Consider the following 26,458-nt stretch of genomic DNA (forward strand, 5'->3'; position numbering starts at 1 on the left):
TGTTTTTCCTGAGCTCAGGCATGTGTGCACAGCTCACCGCTGAAAGACTGCTCAGTCTATTTTGTCCCTCAACTGAACAGGGCCCAAAACGTTCACGTCCCTCGCCAGATAAAACACAACATGAAAATATTTCACCTGGGCTCCACAGCACGGCAGAGAGACAGATACGTTTTTCCTGGCTGTCCGTGCTGAAAAAGTGTCCTAGATCTGCAGGAACAGGTGACTAGGTTGAGGAACCTGCTGTGATGGGCCTGAACTAGAGAAGAGCTCAATTCTGTTGGTTCTCCGAATTCACTAGTTGCACCCCTCTTGCATGTGGTAATTCAGTACAGACACCTGTGCCTTATTTATTAACCACCCGCAGTGCAATGTAACCAACACAAATAGTTGTTTTTATGTAAATTAGGCTTCTTGTATTATAGTTTGTAAGAAAGCGGACCAGAATTAGTCATCAAATATGTCACCAGCAATTTTAGTCTTCAAATTGACTGGGCTTGATAAGGTTTAGCGATTACGTTTGATTTAGGGTCATGTCTAGTGGTTTTATAATTTTTTTCACTGTTCCACGTTTAAAGAATAATCAGTGTACATTCATTAACTTTTAATAACTCAGTGGTCCAGAGTCATTTACACTTATGCTGTGGTTAGCACATGCTCAAGTGTTTTTTATGTTTTCAATCTCTTTCTTAAAACAGCCTAAGCCACCATTACAAGTTTGAAAAGTACATGAAAAAGTGATATAGAACTGTAATGTGGTCAAAAAACCTGAAAGTCCTTCATACTGTAGCTGTGCAACTTAACACCTTGGAAGTAGCATTGTTCAACCAATCAGAATCAAGCATGCAACATAATTGTAGTATAATTAAAGGGATAGTTCTTTTGTAGTTCTTTTGGGAATTTATTTATGAACTATCCCTTTAATTATACTACAATTATGTTGCATGTTTGATTCTGATTGGTTGAACAATGCTATCCTTTAAGGTCAATAAAAATGCTTGTTTTTCCAGTTTAAATAAAGCATGTCTCGTTAGAGAGAAGTTTGCTGTATATATCTCCAAGACAACTTGTGAATTGCCTCTCCTGTCTGCTCACACTGCAGGCTTCCAGTCCTCAGGCAGTAGCTTAGCATGCTAACCCACATGTTACTTTCTTGTTCAAGAAAATCCAAGTTGTACCTTTCAGATTCAACACATCTGAAGACGTTAGATCTGTTGGAGAGCTCTGCAACAGATCCTCTTGAATGAGCTCTTAGATGTGTTACACGTATTAAGCTCAGCGGAGAAATGGCCCGACCGCAGTCGCTCTGTGCCTGCTGTGAAATACTAGCAGACTGAAATGGGCTTATCGACCATTCTGTCTGGGCGCATTCATGCTGTGCGTGAGCTCCTACACCGCTGATCACGTTGAGGGTACAATGCAACACATTTAACACCGATTTCAATATTGACTTGAGGGATAAAACTAATAAGAAGCTGGACATGCTGGAATTACCCATCACTGCTCCCCATAGCCTGGACATCTGAGTCAGCAACATCGCCCTTTTATTTCTCTCTCATGCTCTCTTTATCAGTCTGCCTTTCTGAGGCCTAACTTTATCTCTCGTTTTTTTTTGTTTTTTTTTTGCTGTTCAGTTTAGTCAGCAGGAAGATTTAACCTCCACATTGTACAGTAGCCCATAGCATTACTCATGAAGGTTGGTGAGATGCTCTTACCAAACTTGTGATGTACTGACTTACAGCTGCACTCTGTACAAGTTGCTTTCTAAATGTATATGGAATGACAGGACGCTTTGTGTGGTAGCTATGTGTGTTATCTGGGTGAACTCAATGTGTCATTGACCAATATTTGATTCGCAATGGCTGATGCCAATAGCTAGTGACCTGGGTGGCCAAAATAATGCAGTAAACATTAACATAAAACTTTTTTGAGATTTTTATTTTTTTATTTTTTATTTGAAAGAAATCTCTTGTGCTCACCAGAGCTGCATTTTTTTTTATTAAATAAATTAAAAACATAATATTGTGAAATATTATAACAATTAAAATAACGGTTTTCTATTTGAATATATTAACTTTTTCTATTTTTTATTTTATTTAATTTTATTCCTTTGATTGCAAAGCAACAATTATCCAGTCTTCAGTGTCATACCAACCTTTAGAAATCATTTTAATATGCTGATTTCTCAAGAAACATTTCTTATCATTATCCATGTTGAAGACAGCTGTGCTGCTTAATATTTTTGTGGAATTTTTTTTTCCTGATGTCCCACATTTTTGCCTGGTAACGGTAACGGCACTTGACCTTGGCCTTGTGGGAAGATCTGCTGAGGAATGGGGCGCTGGGGAATTACATTTTGACCGTTGGGGTATCCATTCGTATGACCTCCATTTGGAAGTCTGTGATATATTGTTTTCAGGATTCTTTGATTTATGGAAAGTTTAAAAGAACAGCATTTATTTGAAATAGAAATCTTTCATAGCATCATAATGTAACATGTATGTTAGGGGCTGTTTACACAACACCGTTTTCAACTAAAAACGGAAGACTTATATGTGTTGTGGCCATTCATTTACACGACAACAGCATTTTGCTGGCCTGAAAACGCAAACTTTTAAAAACAGGTTTCAAAGTGCAATCATCACAAGTGGTTATAAGAATTACACAAATCAACACACAATATAAAATTTTGTTATCATGACAAATTAAAGGTTCCTTACAACAGATTCAAAGTCTGTTGATATGATATGTTTTCAAAGCCTTTGTGTTCAAAGGATTTGACATTTTCTTAAAGGAAGTAAAAAGGGACTTTATATCAGAGGAGAACATTATAAAATTAGGATTTACAGTGAATGGTTCTGGTTTTGTGAAGATGAAATTTACCCAGGAGACAAAGTAATACTGTAGTAAAAGAATGTGCGCAGGCGTGTAGTCTTTCTTTACAAATTGACATCGCCAACTACTTGTCTGGCATGCATAATACAGCGTTATTAGTGGGAGATTCATGTGAACGCCGGGGATCATTTAGATAATGTTGTCATCCGTTTTAGCACATAGCACAATTCAATTAAGAGTTTAATATTAATATGCAATATTTACATGAAATTCACTACAAATACTTGAAAACCAATTGTACATTATCCATTGACTAGGCTCATTTTATGTTACACAGAAGAATGAAAGTCAAATGAGGACAGAATTTTAATTTGCACTGTACTGACAGTTGACTCATAGAGCGCTTAACCTGTATCTAAATGTGTATGTTGGGGTGAGTTCTTTAAAATAATGATTTTCTGTGTACAGTTGTGCCCACACGTGTGTTCGGTTTATATATAAGTGGGAGAGGAGGTGTACAAGGGCATGATATGAACAAGAACAGTGTTCTTGTGTGTACTCCGTTTCTGAGGGCCGTCTCACTTTGTAACCCAGAGCCCCGAAGGGCCAATGAAGTACAGGGGAAAATGAGGAAAAACCTAGTGAGGGTGGAAAAGAAAACAGAAATCCCCTGCTGTGGGTCATGTCAACTGAAATGAAAAACTCCTCAAACCAGGGAGAGTGGTTTTCATGATGTCATATTTGATGTAATCACTCTCACCTCTGTCACAAAGCATGTTTATAATAATTTGTGGTCATTAATGCTCAATTTTAGCCAGCTTGTGTGTGTTTTTGTACAGTATGTGCTAGGCTATACTGTAGTTTGTCTTCAAAAGTGAGCTACATTTAATAAAAGCATTTGTAGATGTCATCAATTAGAAAAAAAAGATTTATAAATTATATTGTACTATTGTTTATATAGTTTATATCTTCAATAAATGTGAAGCCAGGACCAATAGGACTGGAGCAGGTATATATGAGGATGATAAGATGACTGAAGCATTTTGTGTAGAGAAGCTGCTTTTCACTGCATGTCATAGAAGCTGTCGATGAGGTCATCCTTTTTAATGTCTTCCTTGAGCACTGGGCACTGATCCATTTCCTATTTAGGAATCTCCACAGCACTTAATCACTTAATGTGACTAACTGTATATTGACTGATGAGCAGCAAGCTGTGAGTGTGTGTGTGTGTGTGTGTGTGTGTGTGTGTGTGTGTGTGTGTGTGTGTGTGTGTGTCTTTGTGTATGTAAAAGTGTCTGTGTTCATTGGCCACAGATTTGTGGTTGAATGACAGCTTTGTTCCTTCTCCCCAATGATGTAATTACAGACCACAAGTCAACACCCAGTTATCCACTCATTTTCCCTCTCTCTTGCTCTTTCTCTGCCAGTCTACCTTTTGCTCTTTCTTTCTCTCATGATATGTGCAGATAACAGATAACTGGCCTTTACATTTACATCTGCCTACATTTTATTTCTCACCACATAAAAAGTGTACACTGTATTAATTATGCTGAAATTAATATAGAATTCCACTTTTAAAGGTATATTCCATCATGTTAAGCACGGCATGCTGTTGATTACCACATACGTTTTTTTTTTTTTTTATCTAAATAGATAAACTATACCACATCCGTTTGTAAAAATGAACAAAACCGATACAGAAATGGATTTATAATGGAAGTCTGTTGTTTGCTTGCCCCATAGACTCTTCCTTTTCTATAAACTTGGTTTCTTACGAAGATTTTGGGCAAGCCACTTTGCAAACATGCTTGTGGACATCTTGAATGCTAATTGCACTATATATGGAATTCATTTGGATTATATGACATTTCATAATATGTTACATATTAAATGATTGTAATACATTTTCATTGAATGAATTCTCTTCTCTTTGTTACAGCTAACTGTACGCCCCCATGCAAAAATGGAGGGATGTGCTTGCGGCCCCACATGTGTGTGTGTAAGCCAGGCTCTAAAGGCAAGTCCTGTGAACAGACCACTCTCCCTCCATCCTCTCATCCAACCGGACCACTAAACGGACACACCAACAGTGGACTTCCAAACGGAGGTCATACGAATGGATACCCCAACGGTCATAATGTAATTCCCCAGCGCCCCATTCCTCAGCAGATCTTCCCACAAGGCCAAGGTCAAGTGCCATTACCGTTGCCAGGCAAAAACGTGGGACATCTGACTCTGTCCATGAAGCCATCACCTAATGGACCCATTCCTTATCAACCACAGTGAGTATGACGGCTTGATTTAGAGATTTATAGCCTCCTGCTATTGTAAGACTGTCATGGTTCATGATGAATTTTCAGTCATGATTGTTGTCTGGCTTTGTGCTTTATGGGAATTTGGATATACAATCGAAATCTAAAGTTTTTACAAACAATAACTTGGTTTCCCTGGTTATGCCTGACGGTTTATTTACTAGGTGTCCTCTATCACTTTTTAATGGACACCCTGCAGCCAATCAGAATCGAGTATTCACCCAGACCATGGTATAAATAATCAATATTATTATTATTTTATCTAAATATTATTATAGAACCAATATTGGTACTGGTTATTAAGTGTCCAATAACTGATATACATGGCTTTCATTTATTGTTCTGTTTCTAATTTTTGACACAATCAAAAAGAAACTAATATTGCACTGAATAGTCAAATAATGTTGAATCCACAGTGGTGTAATGGCATTGTTGGGTGCTATTAATAAGACTTACTATATGGCAGCATTTATAGGCAAACCTGAAATTTGAAAAACGATTATGCAACCTAAATGTGTGAATATCGGTAATGTATACACTATTGATAAACTGATAATCAGACTGTTTATTTAAGGATATGCATTTTAGTTTAACATAGTACAGCACATAGCAAATGTGTGTGAGTAAGGTATTTTGGACTTTTTAGATTCCTCAGGCTCTTTATCATTTTATTATTTTGGAATGAACTCCATAGCTCAATATTAATTCCAGACATCAGACCTGCAGATGTTAACGGTCTCTGCCTATTTCATGCCCCCTACTACTCAGCCTCTCAGCCTGGGTCTGTTTTACAGAAATACCTACTGTTCTTAATTCTGACTCACTGAAATCTTTTTACATGACTTACACTTGGGCTCTCTCCAAATCATGACTCCTGAAGTCCTGATGTCAGCCTAGTTTTATCCTTTAATTTTTTTTAATGAGAATCCTTAACCGTGACTGAAAAAAGCCCCCTCTTTAGTGACCTGTGTTTTTTGAGTAGGGTTTTTGGGGGTTGATTTGACTACACGGCTTTAGACAGCTGTAAAGTTCATTATCATATTGGACATGAGTACAGCTTTCTTTCTTCCTTCCTATCAGAGCGAATCAGACTGACTGCAGACGCTGAGTCAAAATCTCAAAATGTGGGGGAAAGCCACAGAATTTGCCCCCATGTTGGTTCCTGGAAAAGCTGTAATACTGCAGCAGGGCAGGATATTGATGAATTCTCCTTAAAATATTAATGAAAGCAGTTTATGTGCTGGGACTGACGTGCACGTTCAGTCAGAGTTTGGACGTTTCTGCTTGGTAATTGCTACCAGACCTGTCCTCGAAAGCTTCTGCGGGTTTCCACTGGGGTTTATTGTGTGCATGGAGGAGGTAAGCCTCTCTCCAGAACTCCTCTTCCTCTCAGCTGCAGACAAGCATCTTGCTCAACATTTGAGAGGAATTTCCTGCACTTTAGATATTTAGATTATTTTGAATATTATCAGTATATGTAATCAGTATTTAATTATATTTTTAATATAATATTTAGATTACAAATGGCAAGGCTCTGAATGTTGCTTGGGTTGTCAGGATACCAGAATTTACATAACATTTTGTGTTTGTTAATATCTTATCAAGACAGATGTTTTGAGCAAGAAATACACAAAGGCTTTATGGCAACCAACAGTCACCAGTCAGGCATCTCTTGGGTGACTGCATTTTTTTTTTTTTTCTGTTGAACACACAATGGTGTACAGTGATGGCATTGTAGGGTGACCTTTTTAAAGAATTATACCAGATATTTAATGGTTAACCTGATAATTGAGAACCAATTATGTTCTAAAAAAGTGTGAATATTGGTAAAGACTATTGATAAGCCAGTAATCAGTCTATGTGTAACACATAGTTTTATTTTATTTTATTTATTGTTTTATTATTTTATTATATTTTTAGCATCATACCAAAGTATCAAAATCCTGCCTTTCCATCTCGTCAATTTTGAAAACTGGTGAGTTACTGTCGCCATGTTGGTTCTCTTCGACTGCGTCTCAGTAACTCATGGAAGCAAATATTTATATATGCATAATTTTACACACAGAAACATTTAACATCATGTGGTGTTTTTAACGTCACATTTAACTGTTATTTTGTCAAAGTATGACAGTTATTAGCCCGCATTTCCCTGACAGCACAAGTGAAAGGTTTATTGAAGCGCAGATTGAGTGATTTGTTGGTGTGAGTGTGACAGGCATCTGTGAGTCATTAGTGTGGGTTTAGTCTAGTTTAGTGAAGTGAATCTGTGGTTGGGTGTCATCACAGCAGAAACAGGTCAGTGAAATGGTTATTCAAACACTTTGGGAACCTACTTGTTTTGGCTAATTGTGGATAAGCGTATAAATGTAAACACATTTGACCAATTAAAATCAAGTATTCTAGAGAACTATGTAATACATCTTTGACATCTGAATGCTCTTTATAATATTGTAAGGTATAATTTCCAAACTGGTTTCATGTGGCATTGTTTTACAGGTGTGAAGTGGGTTCAGTGTGCAAAAGTTTTACTGAAAAACATCACATAACAAACACCATCATTTTGAATTAATGAATTTGAATTAGAGTTGAATTTGCAGAGGTCTTGTATTGATCTTATATATGGTGAGAAAGCTTTAGATTAATAGTTGAGTGAGTTTGTCTGTGTGTGTCTAGAAAACCTGATCCATCCTCAGGAACGTTGCTGGTCATGAAAAGGAGTGAGATTGGCCCCTAGGCACTTTAAGAGAGATATAATACAGTGTTTTCTGTTGACGCTTTATTTTCCGAGCCTGGATCAATGCCGAGTATTGTGCTCAAGCTGTGTGGCACACTCTATTTACTCTGATCCTATTGTTTAACTAAAGTGATTTGAGGTGTTTAATTTAGGAGGTTATGAAGTCATGTAGTGTTTGTGCTCTGAGGATTTTTCTGTGTTGACTTTTCACAATCTCAAGTAAACTCATGAATCTTTGGTTGCCAGTTTAGGTGACCTTTAGGTGAGTTGAACACTGAGACATTTCTCCTTATAGTATTTATATAAAACCATAAGTTGAAACTGACAGCCAGTTTACACACTATTATCTATTAAAAAGCAGTGATGTAGTATACTGCTAGGGCTGCACGATTAATCATGATAACGATTTCTGCTTCTCTTGATTAATTAAAAATAATCGTTGAATATTGCCCTGCTGTTTTATTTGTCCTGAATCCATTCTGCGAATTAACCTTCTAGAGTAGACAAACTGTAATAAATCCAAACTTGATTCTCAACCATATTGTTTGATTGTGGTTGCTAAATAAATGCACTTATGCAACCTCTGTGCTACAATACAAAGCGTACAAAGTGTAACACATTATTTGGAATTAATATTATGAATTTCGCTCAAAACTACAGCGTCTTTTATTACCTGCAGTTATTAGCCATTTCAAAGATGAAAAAGGCTAAAAGAAAAAAAGCTATCCGGATCTGTGGTTTTATCTCATCTGCCACTGAATTGCTTCTCTTAAAATATCTAAAGCCCGGGCTGCATCTCGGTCAAAAAGCTGCGCTTGAACACACCAAAAGGACTAAAGGCGACTGTCAACTAACACGTTCGTTCTGTGCCTGCGTGTAAGTAAATATCTGTCATTCAAAAAGGGAAACTGAAACTAGGACTACATGTACAAATTGCAAACAAAGCAGTGCTTGCTTACTATTTAGAATATCAATCACGCTGAACACTTTCTTTGTTCCTATCAGCTCATGTTATTATGAAAATATTCATGCATTTCAATGCTCCGGTAAGATGACGTAAACTTAACAGCCTTCTGTCTGTACCGTTAGCCAATCAGAGTTCTGTCTCACCGACGACCCAATGGCGATTCAACATGTTGAAAACCTAAGCCAACTAAGATGGCCAACCGTCGGCTTGGTCTGTCCCAGCATTTATAAGACAAATGACAAAGCACTCACCAAAACCACGAATAACCAGAAGTTGTATTAATGGTAAATAGTGTTCAGTTTACTCTTATCAATACAATTGTGTGTGTATATATATATATATAAAAATCAAATACCCTGTGTAATTAGTACCAATGGATATTGTGGCTATAGCTGTGTATAGGTTGTTTGTGTGTACAAGTATGCTGGGATAACTGTAGCTGAAGAATTAAACGTTAAATCAAAGAAGAAGAAAAAAAAGAAACTATCTATAGGGTTCACACATTTAATTTCTTCCTTCACTCTTTTTCCTGTTCCCAGCGAGCACAGGCTTGTCCCCGTTTCCAGTCAACCTTGCAGCCGATGTGCACATCCTGTATGTGCACTGTACACATTGAAAAAAATCTGTAGAAGAACAGATTAAATTAGCAGTATGTTTTCCGTTAAGTTTACAGAAATTCCATCAACCCTAAAGCAATGCGTAATTCAAAATACAGGTAAAACACCTGTGAAAAATTCACATGGAAAATTCCTTCATATTAACACGGTAACATTGGGCTACATTTTTAGGGTCTTTTCTTTGAGTATATGTAATCAGCTCCGTGAGGAGCACATACAGAATCCACCATAGCATGACGTTACTGTTAGCCTCTAGCTATAAAAATCCATCCACCCATAATAGAGCAGTGCTGTTAACACACACCTGGCTCTGTAACTCCTGTCAATCACTGAGGTCTGGAGTTCATCGTTGCTGCTTCTCTCATGTCTGGCAGGACTTTGAAGTGTCAGTCACATCCAGTTTACACCCATGCAGTGAGGTGTCACCCCGCCTCTGTGGATAAGGGTGAACTGTCCTGCTGACAGGGAATAAGGTCCATGGTGTCTTTAAAGTCATGGTAGTGGCTGCTAAAGCTTAGCATTCTTAGCATCCTAAAAATATTATTGATATCTGCAGTACAGCTGAAATTTTGCCACAAAATGTAATGGGAGCATGGACTACAAATATTAAAGTCAGCATTAAAACAGAAGTTGTAATAGTCTTTTCTTCCCTAATGTGACATATATCCGAATGAAGTGGCTTCTCAAACAAGAAAAATATAGGCTGAGACTTGATTTTATCCATCGCGAATTGATTGGATTGTTGGATCATTGTGGTTTGCTGTTGCTGTGATCTCATTTGAGTGACAGGTTGAACATAGTCTAGCTAACATTCAGAATTTATTTACAGCTGAAATGTTGCACGAATATGTAACAAGCAAGCACATTAAATAACATTAAAAAATAATGTCAGAAAGATATCAGTTCTGCTGTTGTTCATAAATACCGGTAGTGACGTTGTACAATGAGGACGTTGTCATGTTGCCGGAAATAGAGTCATCATTGTCTCAATGTGTAGTGAGTCAGGGCCCTTACTGTCATTACCAGTGCCTGAATTCATGCACATGATATACTGATTCATGACCTTGGAAGCTAGGAAGCTAATTGAGATGCACCGCAAGTGTTATGCATCAGTGATTAAATTGGGTCTGGTGTTTAGGAAACAAAAATGCATATATATCCATCCGCAGACGATATAGAAGAGAGCATCCTGATGTGGGTCACTGGGTTCATTAGAAGAGAGCTGTGTAGCGTCTCGCCGAGCATGAGGGAGGAACCGCAGCAGATTCAGCCAGATTCTGGGAATAACAAGAGGATAAGAGCGGAAGGAGAAGAATAGACAAAGTGGTCAAAAAAGTGGGAGAAGGAAATGGAAAACTGAGATGGTCAGATAACTGATATTATGAAAGGAGGAGGATGGGCAGAGTGGTACAGGAAGAGAGAGAGAAGTTGACAGAGTGAAGGAGGAGATAGAGAGAGAAATGAACATGTAAAGAATTAAGTTGTTTATGTGAAAAAAGCAACATCTGGAGATCACGGGAGTTCAGATCTATGTAGCTGTTTAGTTTTGATTGAGAGGGAGAAAGTAAAAAAAATTTCCGCATCTTTTTTCCGATTTAATTACAGCACGTCTGCCAGTGTACGAGGTCGCGCCAGCTATTTTGTTGAGACTGGAATTGGAGCTTATGTTTATAACTTTCTCTCTCTCTCTCTCCCTTTTTGACATCCCCCTCTCACTCTCATCTCCTCTCTGATGCAGCTGTGGAGTTCACTAGTAGCTGGATGATTTGTACGTATAGAATTCACATTAAATGTTTATCCCTAGTAAAATTTGAAAACAAAGCTTCTTAGGACTTTGTCTCCATATTAATTTATTAATTTTTATTCAATTGTAGCTCAGTATTATAATACATTGTAGTGCTTTCTCCATTTACAAATTGCATTCTTGGCTATTCCAATTCAGTGGACTGCTAATGCAGTACAAGTTGCTAAGTTACAAGTTACTAAGAGCAAATATAAAATTGTTTATTATTATGGTCGATATACTGTATATACTGTACATTACAGTTCAAAAGTTTGGGTCAATAAGATTGATATTTTTTATTTTATTCAGCAAGGACAAAAAATAACATTGTTACAAAATATAAATGTTGCTCCTTTGAACTTTCTATTCATCAAAGAGTCCTGAAAAAAATGTTTTCCACGAGAATATTAAGCAATAACTTATTGCTAAGAACAGTTGTGCTGCTTAATATTTCTGTAAAATTTTCATCAATGTATTATTTTTTTTTTGCCAATTATAAATGTTGGTAACAATTTATTTTCAGGTGACGTAGTTAAACGTTACTACATGTACTTATAGTAATAACAGTAAATTATGCATAATTACAAGTAACTAACCCTAAACCAAACCCTAACTGTAGCTTTATAGTAAGTACATGTAGTTATTTAATATTACTAATACTCAGTACTTATTTGAGTAAGTACAATGTAACTACATAGTGTAACCGAAATGTTTCTTGAGCAGCAAATTAGCATATTAGAATAATTTCTTAAGGATCATCAAGTGACACTGAAGACTGGAGTAATGATGCTGAAAATTTAACTTTTCATCATAGGAATACATTACATTTTAATTCTATTCAAACAAAACAGTTATTGACATTTTTTAACAAAATATGCAGCCTTGGTGAGCATAAGATACTTCTTTCCGACCCCAAACTTTTGAACTGTAGTGTATACTGTATAATATATATATATATATATATATAATTTTTATGTGGTTCTTTTAAGTACCATGCTCTTTTAGACCATTCAGGCTAAGCTATTTTATTTTAAAGATATGTAGTTTTGACATTCCAAGTTATTATATTGCCGGGCTTCAATAGACGCGTTAGAAGAAGTGAGCAGAGCCGCATCACATGTGTCCAACCACTATGCTCCAAAAACCATAATTACAATTCATATTACCAAGATTTACTCTGAATCTCTGCCCAGTGTCGTAAAATTCAATATAAACAGCTCATTATACTCCTCCTCCCCATGCGCAGAATAATCTTAGGGCAAATAAACATTAGTGATTTTTTATTTTTTTTTAAAGCAAAATATGTGGCTTCATTGCCACAGAGCAGCAGTGAGTGCTGACTGGCTCTTTTCAGCGCATTCTGAATCCAGAAGCGAGCGGGTTCAGTTCCAGTCTCAGACAGGTTCCTCTTCATCAGAGACGGCACATGTAAACAGATGCCCTGCTGATCTAACCTGTCTACCAGAAGAGACACTGTGGGTGGAAATCAGCTGGGATCACTATACCTAAATGTTCTGGCTTTGTTCTCAGTAAACTTTTTCTCTTACTGGTCTGCTGTAGTGATGAGTGGAGGCTATAAAAGATCCCGCTGTTCTTTTGTTGTAGTTTTTATTGATATATTTGAATGCAGACCACACAGTTTGTTCAGTTAACTATTCGCCTGCAAATCTCATTTCATATTAAAGGAAATACTAAAGTAGTTTCATACTAACATATTAAATGCATTTCTCACAGGGCCTTATATAGTTTTTTTTTAATGTTGTTAATATTGCTGCATCACTTTAATTTGCTGTCTAGGCAAAGGGCAAATGATTTGATTAGATCTTTGAGAAATTTAGACGAATTCTGAATGAAAGTACATAGATTACTGACTCAAACTAAATTGCAAGCAACTTATAAATTGTAAATATTTCATTATAAAATACATTTTCCCACTTACCATTTTTAAGTGCTATTAAAAGCATGAACAATACTATTAAATACTGTTAATACTGTTTAATACTGACCTACAATACTGTTAACATTTTTGGAGTAAGTAATATTTTTAATTAATACTTTTATTCAGCAAGGACACTTTAAATTGATCGGAAGTGACATTTCAAATAAATAAACTTTCTATTCATCAAAAAGAATCCTCAAAAAATACTATAGATTAGACTATATACTATATATAAAAATAGATTTTTGTCAAAAACATTTTTCAACAATTTTTTCTTTTTCTTTTAGTTGGTGGGCTTATTGTGAGCTGTTACATAATTTACATCGTAAAAAACTCTCTGAGATGGCGCAAAAGAAGATATTTTCCAGATATTTTGTTTTTGTCTGTACAATGAAAGTCAGTGGGGTCCAAAACCTCTCTGGACACCATTGACTTTCATTGTATGGACAAAAAATATACTTTTTTCAAAATTTTCCTTCTTTTGTGTGCCATCATTTCAACAAATTCATACAGTTTTGGAACGACTTGAGGGTGAGTAAACAATGAGAGATCTTTCATTTTTTGAGTGAGCTATCCCTTTAAGACCGAATAGTCAACTAGTCATTCGGTCAGCCCGCCAGTTGAATTTTTTAAAATATGTTGTTTTGTACACTGAAGACACTGTCTCAGCTAAACATACTGAAAAAAATATTTTGGGCCACAGAGCACATCTGGGCACAAACCCAATGGTTTCCTTAAGATGATTTACATTACGCCGCACATGTATTCACATATTTATGTCACCGTCTGCTGAACATTCAATAACAAGTGTAAGAGAATGCTGTATTTCACATGCATACATCAAATGTGCTGTGTACATTTTACACACTTGTGTAATGTGGTGCTGAAAGTGTCCAGTCAGTTCTTCAGGGAGGGTTCTCGTCAGGGATAGTCTTACGCTGTCTGTCTCGGCTGCGGTTCTGGGTACTTGGGCTTTACGTCAAAGTCCTAAGTGTCTTATGGATTGACATTTTTAGAAATGTTGTCCTCATTTGTGTGTGTGAGAGAGCGTTTCAAGTAGGTCTGGTGTTTTAATGAGGATCCGTGTGTTCATAGTTGGTGTTTGTGTGTAGGTTTAAATGTATTTACAGGTTGTGTCTCTGGGTGTGTGGTTAGTTTGTGTGGGTGGGTGTGTGTATGTGGTTTGGCTCGAGTGTCTGTGTGTGTGTACTGTATGTATTTAGAGAGGGTCTGTGTGGTTGGTGTGCCGTGTTTGTGTGTTTGAACACAGGTGGCGGGCTGGTTAGGTTTCTTGTGCTGTTTGGTTTCAAGCTGAAATGCAGCCTGGCAGTGAACCAGAGTCTGGATTCATGGAGCACCTCGGGTTTAGTGCGGCAGACCTGTCCAGACACCTGTCAGACGAGAAGCCCGGGAGCAATGGGAGAGAAAGAGAGAGACAACAAAAGATACCCATGTCCTCCCCGTCGCTGTGGCCGCCAGATCGTGCACCTGTTGATGAAGAGCTATGAGAGACAGTCATGGTGTAGTACAGCCCTCTTGGAGGAGATTAGACTAAGCCAGCTGGCCTCCCTCACAAAATTCAGTTTTCCTGTCTACATGTGCAGGAAACCCACAGCTCTTTCCACACCAAGTCTGGTAATGCAGCTTATTAGGAGGTTCATGACTGGCTTTAAAATTATAAATGCTCTTGGCTTGATTAGTAATAGTGCTTGCTTAGTCAACGCCCAAAAAAATCAGCCAGACACCCAGCATCACCGCATTGAGCTGCATTCATTAGTAATTGCGCACAAGTGTTCATACTTAGGTGGGTAGAAAAGGTTCTCACATAAAATTCTCATACATTAAATCGGCTCATTCCCTCATAATGTTTATAAAACTGGATTATTCTAAATGAAAAGCAAGGAACATTCAGTTACGAATTAGCATAATTCACGTCCAATCCATATCCATATAAACGATATACATTTTTGTACAACCTCTCCTGTACAGCAATTCATCACTCTCTGCTCTCTTGCCTTAAAGCATACACATAAATGTTTTAAAACCATTCAAAAGTTTGGTGTAATGTTTTTGAAAGAAGTCTCTTATGCTCACCAAGGCTGCATTTAACTGATCACCAAAAAATTGTGAAATATCATTACAAATTCAAATAACTTTTTTTCTATTAGGATGAATAGGATGAAAATAGGATGAAAAGAGAAAGAGTGGAAGAGGCATGTGGAAAAGCTTAAAACACATCTTCCTCCAGTTGGGGTTCTCACCACATGTCCGCTTCCACTGTTTAGTACATGTGATGGTGTGTGTTTATAAGCACTTACACAGCTCATTGCTTTTCACCTGTTCAAGAACAAGAACAGACTCATACATTTTACGCTCTTTCTTTTTATGTGTGTGGTCTGCTCTTTGTAGGGTGTTATGTTCTATGTTTGTGGGGTGTAACTGGTTTTACTACTGAAAAGACCAGCTTGAATTTTTTTGCTGGTTCACTTCAGGATGGTTTATGCTGGTTACTACTGGTCCAGCTGGTGAACAAGCATGGCCATGTTTTCCCAGCAACCATGGTGGAAAGTAACCATATGTTTTTCAAGTTGATTTGTGTTGTGCTGGTCTGAATGCAGGGCTCAAACTCAACTGCTAGAAGCTATTAAATGCTTTCCCCAGACAAATTAAATTAGGCCGTGCTCAAGGCTTGACTTGTGTGTCTAAATGTGTTGGCATTCACCTTCCCATAGTTATATCTTGAATACAAAATCTTTGTGCGTGTATGGGTCTATTTGTGCCTGTCTGTGTAATTCAACCCCAGAGTTATAAACACTGAGACAATTGACTGGTCTTTAAGTTGTTTGTGTCTGTTGGTACACATGCATGGCACAGAAATAAACTATCATATGTATGAGACTGTGAGAGAGGTTGACAGACTATGCACTACAGCATATTGCATGACTTTAAGGGCAGTACAAACATACATTTCAAAATGAGACCTCTCTGGGAACATCAAATGAGAGATGAAAGACAAAGACAGATGCAGACTTGAATACTGTGAAAGGCAAGACGAGAGAACACTGGGAAAAACAATCTCTGTTTACACTTTCCCTCTAAATATTCTCATTTTGTTTGCTCGTTTTTGTGTAGCCTATCTGCTCCTTACATTTGATCAGAGTTCAGACGCTGTTTACACTTTGTCCACAAGTCGCTTTGTTGTGGATAAAAAGCATGTTGTTATGTCTAAAGCCTGTCTCACACTGAAAGACGGTGGTCACTGCCTGCGCTCCCATTGGTAGTTGACACATCATGTCACTGCTCATTTACATAAAGCTGAGTTCTGCAGTATCTGTCAGTCATCAAAAATTTGTGATATCCGGTCGCAGGTCGATTTCAATGAGAACGTACCTGTCATATCCTCATGTCGTTCCAAACCTGTATGATTTGCTGTGGAACAAGAAAGAAGATATTTTGAAGAATGTTGTTAACCAAACAGATTCAGCTCCCATTGTCTTACATTGAATGGACAAGTCAATGGGAACCGAAACCTTTTTTTTGGTGGACTATCCCTAATAGTACAGACACCATTCAGACAGATTTGAGGTCTGAGTTGTTATTCTGAGATGCCGACCCTGATTTAGTCTCGTGCGTCATCGTCTTATGAGGCTTCCCAGCTGTGATTCTGATTGACCGCATCCGTTTTCTTCATCTTAATAGATGTATGAAAGACATATTACATTTCACATCCATTTCCTCACAGCTGTGTGCTGTTTTGTCTCTTTATTAGCAAGATGTTCAATACTTTCACACAGACGTAGCTGATAATTATCAGGATCCGTAATCCCTTTACAGAGTTCTTTCAGGGAATTGGGCTGTATTTCATTTTTGATATTGTGTTGTGTACTCTGTCCCAAAAACTAGTGAGCTGACTACCTAGAAAGCATTTTAAGGGACCTTCCTAAATGTAGACCGCAACATGATGCCATCTTCTCAGATGATTTTGGCCAAATTCGACATCAACAGTGTTACTTTAGTATTAGAGCATCATGTCACGTAGCATGCTAACTCAGTTGTGTATTGCACACATTTAATTCTTCATAATGGGTTTCATAAGTGAGGCGAGTGCTTTATTTATGATTCACAGATAGGAAAGAAAACTGAAGGATTTTAGAGAGAGAGAGAGAGAGCTATGCTGTGATGTGATGTGATGTGTTATGATTGATTTTTGTCCATGTGTTTGCAGTATGTGTTTGTACAAATGACATTTAACTGTATGTCTGATAAACATAATGAAAAATCATTCATTCATGTGATTCATGTGACTGCTGACGTGTTTTGTATGTTGCAAGTGATTGGTTTCATTTACATGTAACCAGAAGCATGTCTGTGTGTTCAGGGTACTGTGGTTTTCCATATGGCCTTGAGCAGGTATTTAATCAAAAGTGAAAACCACATGAATGAAAATATGAATACATGAATAAATAAAATATAAGTATATTTATATATGGATGTAAATCATTGTAACAGAAAGACAGAGAGATGGAAAAAAATGTGATGGTAAAAAAAACACTGTAAAGTAAAATGTTGACTTTTTTGTTTTTAACGTGTATCTTGCAGAGTGCAAAACCCAGTTTCAATACCGATGCACCAGAGCAAAACACAGAAGTTTATGCTCCAACAGAAAAACTACCACACTCACACGCAGGTGCATGGTGTCGGACCTAACCTGAACCGGGCCATCCCGTTTTCCGTGGGACACAACCCAATTCATGGTAAGTACAATCTAGTTCTGGATCTCTCTGTATGGAAAGGTTTTTTAAAAAAAAATTTTTTTATGTTTTGCAGCACACTAAAAAGCACAGTAACGTAATTCAAAAGTATTTTGCACTATAAGTCTTATGAAGCCATATGATGGATGTGTCTGAGGAACAGACTGAAATTGAAGTCAATATTTATGGAAAATCTAATCAAATATGACACCTGTGACTTGTGGTCACAAGACATGTGAAAACCAATGATGTTTGAAATTGTTGTTGTCTAACCTGCACCAAACACTGCATACAAATATTTTTCTTACCGGATTATCTATTTACAATGAGTGCAAACAGCCTGATTTGTTGGCAGAGGCTATTAACACTAACTCTGCCCAATGACGTCTGGTTTGGCCTGACAAAATTACGGAAGATGCTGGATTGTCAACAGTGTCAATAGTGTAGGGGTAAGGCATGTGGCAGGAAGTTTCGAATCCGCCTTTTGCCGAACTCGCTCTACTAAAATTTTGTGATGTTTTAGCTTTAAACAAGAAAAAGTTCTTTGGGAAAGGAAAAATGAAAAGGAAAGATTATTTTTCTTACCCCAACTGTAAACATATTTTTTCTTGTTTTAAGCAAAATTTCTCAAAATTCCGTTAGATTTCCCTGAAAGAAAGGGACACAAATCCTTGTGTCATTTTGCTTCTCAAGTGAATACATCTTGTTTTAAGGATGATTAGATAATTGCGTTAAAACAAGACAAAAAACTGAGAAAGAGTATGATTTGCAGTGTATTTACTTGATGGAAGAATATTCTGATAAGTTTATTCTGATAATTACTATTATTAATAAATGTAACTAATTAATGTGTCTTATTGCTTTCGCCACTTTTATAAAAACAGTAAGCACATAAGGCCACGCGGGACAGTGATTTTCTAGTTTAGAGGGAATTAAAGATGCTCACTTCACATCGTGTTTAAGAATACCCCTTACAATGGTAAATCTTTATACGTAACTTACAGTATTTCATAATAGTGACTCTAAATACAGCTTTAACCTCCAAAGAAACTTAAAAATGATATATGACATTTAGAGTAGTTGTTGAGATCGTTTGTGATTGATCGGTGAAGTTAGGTAATAAAACGCAATAATGTTATTTTGTTTAAATTGATGTTTGAGTGGAATTCCTACTGTACTATTTAACATCTCTCTTTTCAAATGTTTTGGGTAAGGTAAGATTGTTTTTGTTTTTTTAAATAAATTAATACTTTTATTTAGCAAGGATGCATTAAATTGATCAAGAGGCAGTATAAAGACATTTATTATGTTACAAAAGTTTTCTATTTCAAATAAATGCTTTTAAACTTTCGTTTATCAAAGAACCCTGAAAAAAATACATCACAGTTTCCTCAAAAATATTAACTGTTTTCAACATTGAGTATAATGAGAATAGTTTCTTGAGCTCCAAATGAAGGATCATGTGACACTGAAGACTGGAGTAATGATGCTGAAAATTCAGCTCTGCCATTACAGGAATAAAATACATTTTTAAATATATTCAAATACAAAACAGTTATTTTAAATAAATGCGATCTTGGTGAGCATTATAGACTTCTTTCAAAATCTTTAAAAATGTCTTACCAACCCCAAAGTTTTGAACGGTAGAGTATGTCCAGGCTGCCACTCTCTATAATTTTGACATGTTGATGCAATCCCAAAGCATCTCCTTCTGTTGGGGAAATTTAAGATCTAGTGACATCAGCATCTCAAAATGTTATTTCATGTATCAGTTTTTATTTTTCAACAAGTCTCGCTGACTCTGCAGGAAGCCCCGGGTGTTTGACAGAATGACGGATCACACACACTGTGGAACATTCCATGAGGAGAGTGACAGCATGTCTAACTCGCTTAGAAACGTTTAGCTCTGTGTCTGCAACGCTGTGACCATTTTGTTACAGTATACAACTGTAGTAGAGTTGAAGACGACGATAAAACAAGACGAATATTAATATTAAATATCAATATTAAAACTGCGATTTCCAAGAATGGAAGAGTCATGGATATTTATGAAATATTGACAAGTCTATACATTTCTATAATAATAAAGGTTTTTTTTTTTCAAGCTAATCTCGACTAGAATTGCTCTCTGCGGTTACTATAGTTGTTACACATCTTTATCCATCACAAACAACAGGAAAATGGAAATGTCATGGAAAACTAAGGAAATTCATTGATCAAAAGGTGTGGGAAAAACAGTACAAATTAGTGGTGAGATGGTTCACAACCACAGGCATGTGCATTTTAGACCCCAATTTCTCACTTCCTTTCTCTCGCGCACTTCTGCTGTAGTCTCATTTATTGTAATTTTGTATTGCTGCAGGTCGGCCCTTAAGTTATGGCCCCATTGTTTTTTTTTCAAGCGGATCCTCTGGTTGAAATCGTATAAAGACTTAAGCATTGCCTTGTGCGCTGCACTGTCTAAAGTGAGTTATTAGACTCATTTTCTCTGGGTAATTTTAGATAAAAGCTCGGCCATGAGGGAAGCAAGAACCAGAGAAAAGAGAGAGAGAGAGGGGGAAAATTAAATGACAGAGCGTTACGATAAACGGTCATTGAGAGAAGTGCTCTTAAAAGGCAGGTGAGAGGATTAGATACAGTAGTCCTGCATGTGAATGAGGAGACGGTGGGGCGGCACAACTAATGTGTAGCATGACATCTATTATCCCTCTTCCTGTCCTGCAGACTGGCAGCATTACACAACTCAGCCAAATACAACCGGAGCTCTGCTGTAATACTACTAATGCAAGGAGGAGCCCTCGGGGTATTGGGTAACTGTTTTTGCACGGTGTTGTGGTCTGACATGCCATTTCTCGCTGCTTTGAAACTCAGCCAAACCGCACTCTGACTGGATGTCGGATCATACAGAAGTGACCGGGTTCACTCTGAGGAGACAGACCTTTTACATATTACATTACATTAGTCTGAAGGTCATAAGAGACAAGCATCTGACTGATTTCCTGCTGACCTCAGGTTGCATTAGTAGTTTTGATTGGATTTATAGATTGATGGACTGAGGGAAGGAGGGGGGATGAATTAGATCTACAATCTGAACAGAAAACTTATGCAATCATTACATTCAATTCAAGCTAAATCTGACAAAAACGTACATTCGTGTACGTTTTTCAAGGTAAAAATAATTCATAGGTGAGTTAATGCAAACTAGCACAATCTGTTAGGAGTAGACATATAGATAGGGTAGGGTAAACTTTTAGTCCCTGGTTAATCATAGTTTTAATTTGATCCCAATTCTTAAAAAAAGTCATATTTTACCCAAGTTTGCTGACCAATCAAGCAATCGGGGTAGTCTTATTCCTGAGCAAACGCCTCTTGATCCATTACTTTTAATGAATCATTCAAAAAGACTAAAGTGTTAACATTTGAATTAGAATTGAATTAAAAAGTTTGAGCAGTATCTGCAATCTGCAGTCAAAAGTCAAGCTCATGTTCAGTTAGGGGGCTGAAATCCTAGCATTAAACATGAGGTTTTATAATTAGTTTTATATAAAAACAAAACAGGTCTATGGTATTTCCTATGGTAATTTGGATTTGCCAAGTAAACATGCGTGTGTGGCTTAAGGTAGATGTAGCAGACTGACTAGTTTCTCAATGTCTTAGGCATCTGGCACCCGGTGAGGTCTGTCCCACATGAGAGTCAGCCTGTCAGCAGCCCTGTGTGTGTGTGTGTGTGTGTGGTTCTCTGGTAAAATCATTCGTCTCCTGTCGTCTACTTCTCACTGTTGCTGTATACTATCAGTGTGCTTTCCTCAGTTTACCTTACTCTCTCAGTTCATAACAGATGTACTTGTGTGTGTGTGTTTGTGTCATCAGTAGCTGACTGATGTCTGTGGAGACGTTGTTTGATCTTTGAGGAAAGGTTATATGTTAGCTTCTGGCGGATTTGCTTTACATAACAGAGGGAGGGAGAAGTAGATATTACATCTTGAATATGTGACTCTTAAAAGGACAATTACACCAATCCAAATTAGATAAAAATTTCACTCAAAGCTGTCATATGACTTCAGAAGACCTTATGGACTACTTTTATAAAATGTTTCTGATATGAAACATTTTTATTATGTTTTAAAAACATGACGGCTGATATATATACATGTGTGTAGTGTATACAGTATATATATATACTGCTGTTTCAAAGTTTGGGATCGATACGCTTTTTAATGTTTTAAAATAAGTCTCTTCTGCTCACCAAGGCTGCATTTATTTAGTTAAAAACAACAACAACAAAAAACAGTAATATTGTGAATTTAAACAATTACATTATTAATTATTAATGACATTATTACAATTTAAAATAACTGTTTTCTGTTTGAATATATTTTAAAATGTAATTTATTCCTGTTGGCAAAGCTGAATTTCCAGCATCATTACTCCAGTCTTCAGTGTCACATGATCCTTCAGAAATCAGTCTAATATGCTGATTTGCAGATTTTTTATTATTATTATTATTATTATTATTATCAATGTTGAAAACAGTTTTTCTTTCAGGATTCTTTGATGAATATAAAGTTCAAAAGAACAGCATTTGTCTGAAATAGAAAGATTTTGTAACATTATACACCACTGTTCAAAAGTTTGGGGTCAGTAGGATTTTTTTTTGTGTGAAAGAAATTAAAGAAATTAATACTTTTATTCAGCAAAGATTTATTAAATTGATAAAGTTACAGTGAAGAAATTTGTTACAAAAGATTTTATTTCAAATAAATGCTGTTCTTTTGAACTTTTTATTCATCAAAGAATCCTGAAAAAAATTTACAAAACTGTTTTCAACATTAATAATACGATGAGATATTTGAGTAGCAAATCAGCATATTAGACTGATTTCTGAAGGATCATGTGACACTGAAGACTGGCGTAATAATGCTGACAATTCAGCTTTGCATCACAAGAATAAATTACATTTTAAAATATATTCAAATAATATTTCACAATATTACTATTTGTTTTAAATATTTAATCAAATAAATGCAGCCTTGGTAAACATAATTAGTAGTGGTAATTTTAGTTGGGAAAAGCCAACATTCCACTTTTCGTCTCTGTATAAGGCTTGGAGTTGTGGCCACTTTGTCCAAATCATTCGAGAAGAACTGGGTCTGATCCCAGAGTTGTTTGCTGGCCTCTCTCTCTCTCTCTCTCTCTCTCTCTCTCTCTCTCTCTCTCTCTCTCTCTCTCTCTCTCTCTCTCTCTCTCTCTCTCTCTCTCTCTCCTATTTTTTTCCCCTAGTCACCTCCTCATGTTCCAGAGACTGAGATATTGGACCAAGGACAGAGAAAAGGAGGGAATGGACGAAAAAGGAATCAGACAGTCACAGGGGAACACGTACAGGAGACTAAGAAAAGACAAGACAACAGAAATACTTTTTTTCTTTATCCAGCCTCTCTCCCTCTCGCTCCCTGTCTCGTTTCACTTTCTTAAAGCTGAACTCCTGAGCCGATCTGCCAGACGCTGCCTAGAAAAGTGAAAGAGAGTCGTTCTGAGTTGTTTATGAAAGCCATGCCGTCCAGACTGATGGAGTTTTCTTTCTTCTCTCTGTTGATGTGTCTGCTCTGCTGGGCTGCAGTAGGGAACCACACCGGCCGGATCAAGGTGGTCTTCACCCCGACTATCTGCAAGATGACCTGCACCAACAACCGCTGTCAGAACAGCTGTCAGAAGGGCAACACCACCACTATCATCAGTGAGAACGGGCATGCAACGGACACCCTCACCGCCCCCAACTTCAGAGTCGGTGAGTGGCATCGCCGCCTCTTCTTGGTGTATTGTGGGAAAAGTGGGAAGTTTTCATTCATCCAGGTCTTTGTAGAACATCTAATTCCTTCGTTGGCAACTGGATTTTGCTGTATGTGTGTGTGTACGCTTGCGTTTGCTGTATACTGAACAGAGAACAGCTGGCCGTGGGCCTGTTACATCATGTCCAGCCTCAGACAGGTCTATAATTATGGCTGATGTTTGGATGTGTTCGGTGGGGAGTTTTTACTTGCCTGGCAGATATTTTGGAAAAGTTTAAGATGCTTTAGATCATGTCTGAAAAACCTACATTACTTAACTTCAGTTCTTCTCACTTTGTTTGCTGCCGTGATATTTCACAACGACGGCTCAGAATGGCTCAAGAGCATGTGGTTATGACACAGCAGAACGTCTTCTGCCCTCCGGTTTAGTTTGGGTTCTTCGCATAATTCTTAGTTGTGTAGCCCATTCAGGGTTACTTGGAAAGGATTTGATTTTGCCTTGGTAGAGTCTTTGTTACTTTCTTTAACTTTGCATTAATTTTTCCACAGACTATGGTGTATTTGCTCATCATGATTGAAGTTTCATGCTATCATATTTAAATTCCACTATACAAAGAGCACAAATTACTTTTGTTAAACATCCCATCTTGATTTCATTTATAAGAATATTTGGCATTAGGTTTTTCTCTGAGAATGTGTCTCTGTGATTACCTCATAACTGTCAAAACTAATGGAAGACAAACAAACTGTCTTATTATAGACAGCAGAAAGCTACTTTGTTTTTTACATACTTGGTTGATGTAAAGATGACGTTTTAAAGTGAATCATTCAAGAATCATTTCATTTTAGTATTTAGCATTATCATATTTTTTTTCTTCTTTACTTTAGTACCCTTTAAATGAAGGGGTACTAAAATATTGCTAACATTTACATTGTAAATAAAATAATATTGTAGTCCTTAAAGTCAAAAAGTTTGTGCTAAGTGCTAGCATAGCTTGGTACTTTCACTTCTTGGCCTTCTGCTCTTTATGGTCCCGTATCGGTGGATGATAGCAAGTAGTAATTTTGTGACTTGCAAGTCTTGCGTTAAGGTCAAGAATGAAGCAATAGACACAATTTATACACATAGTGGTTACATAAGGTTTACTTTTGAATCCAATTACTCTGTGGACACAAGGGTAGCATTCAGCTAAGGGTTGTTTTCACCAGTGGGTTTTGTAATCTGTGCCCAACAGGGTGAGCAGCTGAAAATGTATTCCATATAAGAGGGTCAGGAAAGCTCAGAGGGAGTAAGTGTTTGAATGGCTAATCTCAGAATAAGCAGAGGCTGTGCGTGGTGCTAAGATGTCATTATGTCTCTCTCTCTCTCTCTCCGTCAAGCTGTTTGTCTGAATGAGGTGAACGTCTGGAGTGGGTGAGTGTGTGCGGCCTTATAAGGAACACAGAGCGTTCTGTCAGCTCTGATCCAGACACAGCTGGGAGGAGAGATCGCAGGCTGAGCTCCAGCACTGTGGATAATGGAGAAACACACGCACATACACTCATTAGGGTTGGATCAATACCAAGATTTTGGCTTCGGTACTCTGAACCAGCTTCTCATACCTCAGTGTTGATGCTAGACCGATTCTTTAAGCAACAAATAAACAACCTCAGGCGAGTGATGAAATGAAATGAGCTGTCGGTACATTCAGTAATTTGACTGATCTCAATGAAAGTATGCAATAATTAAATATTGTATTATTCAAAAGTTTGGGGTCGGTAAGATTTTTAATATTTTTAATAAATTTTTTATTTAATTCATTCCTGTGATGGACAAAGCTGAATTTTAATCAGTCCAATAAAAGCTGAATTCAGTCTTCAGTGTCGCATGATCTTTTATAAATCATTCTAATATGCTGTTTTGATGCTCAAGTAACATTTCTTATGATTATAATGTTAAAAATATCAGCATTAGTTAACTTTATACTCGTTTTTTGATTATATGAAATATAATTTTTAGTTACAAAGTAGAAGTCTTCACAGTGACTTTTGATCAATGTAATGCATGCTTGCTGAATGGAAATATTCATTTATTTAAAATACAAAAATCTTACTGACCCCAAACTTTGTAATGGTTGTGTTTGACCTCTGTTGTCTGATAAACACATTATACAATACAGAAATGTAGATAGATTTGTTAAAAGGTTTATAAACACTGGCAAAATGACATTGTGTCATGGTATTTTTTTTTTACTCCATGTACACAGAGAGAATGTGCCATACAGACCTGTAAATCATTGATCAACTCTTGGATTTGACAGTCATAGTTCAATAAACTGTCTCATAGAATACTAAAGCATTATCACAGCAGATCGATATGTGGCTGCATGTTCCTTATATATGATTGCACTGATGGAAATATGTAGTCCAGACTGCTCCAACTGGAGCTGACTTGTCATCCCCATTGACTGTTTTCTGAATATATGCCTCACCTTTATACGTTGTTGGACACAGTTGTGTTGGGTGTTTTGACAATCATCCCCATGGAGCTGCCAATGAACCTGTCTGTACTAGCAGATATGTTGGGGTTTACAGGAGAATGTTACTCCATCTGTTTAGGGCGCTCTCTCTTTATTTTTATTTTTTTGATGAAATGGTATTCCAGGTATAATACCATTTATACCTAATAGAGCTTTACCTCGACTAGGTAAAGCTCTAATGCTTGCTTTTGTGTTTCACTTGTGTTAAAAACATTGCC

The 26,458-nt window shown here is 37.0% G+C and overlaps 1 protein-coding gene across 4 annotated transcripts in view; it reads left to right on the forward strand.

Annotated features, from left to right (window-relative positions):
- The window catches only part of ltbp1 (latent transforming growth factor beta binding protein 1), an 82,560-nt gene that overhangs the window by 8,961 nt on the left and 47,141 nt on the right, over nucleotides 1-26,458 (forward strand). For all 4 annotated transcript variants that reach the window (XM_084096265.1, XM_084096262.1, XM_084096263.1 and 1 more), the window contains exons 3-5: nucleotides 4,772-5,114; nucleotides 17,784-17,938; nucleotides 23,553-23,720. In XM_084096265.1, coding sequence (XP_083952391.1) covers nucleotides 4,772-5,114; nucleotides 17,784-17,938; nucleotides 23,553-23,720 — 666 coding nt within the window. The remainder of the gene's footprint in view (nucleotides 1-4,771; nucleotides 5,115-17,783; nucleotides 17,939-23,552; nucleotides 23,721-26,458) is intronic.

Source organism: Abramis brama (genome assembly GCF_963993115.1).
Source record: "Abramis brama genome assembly, chromosome: 21".
NCBI classification, from domain to species: domain Eukaryota; kingdom Metazoa; phylum Chordata; class Actinopteri; order Cypriniformes; family Leuciscidae; genus Abramis; species Abramis brama.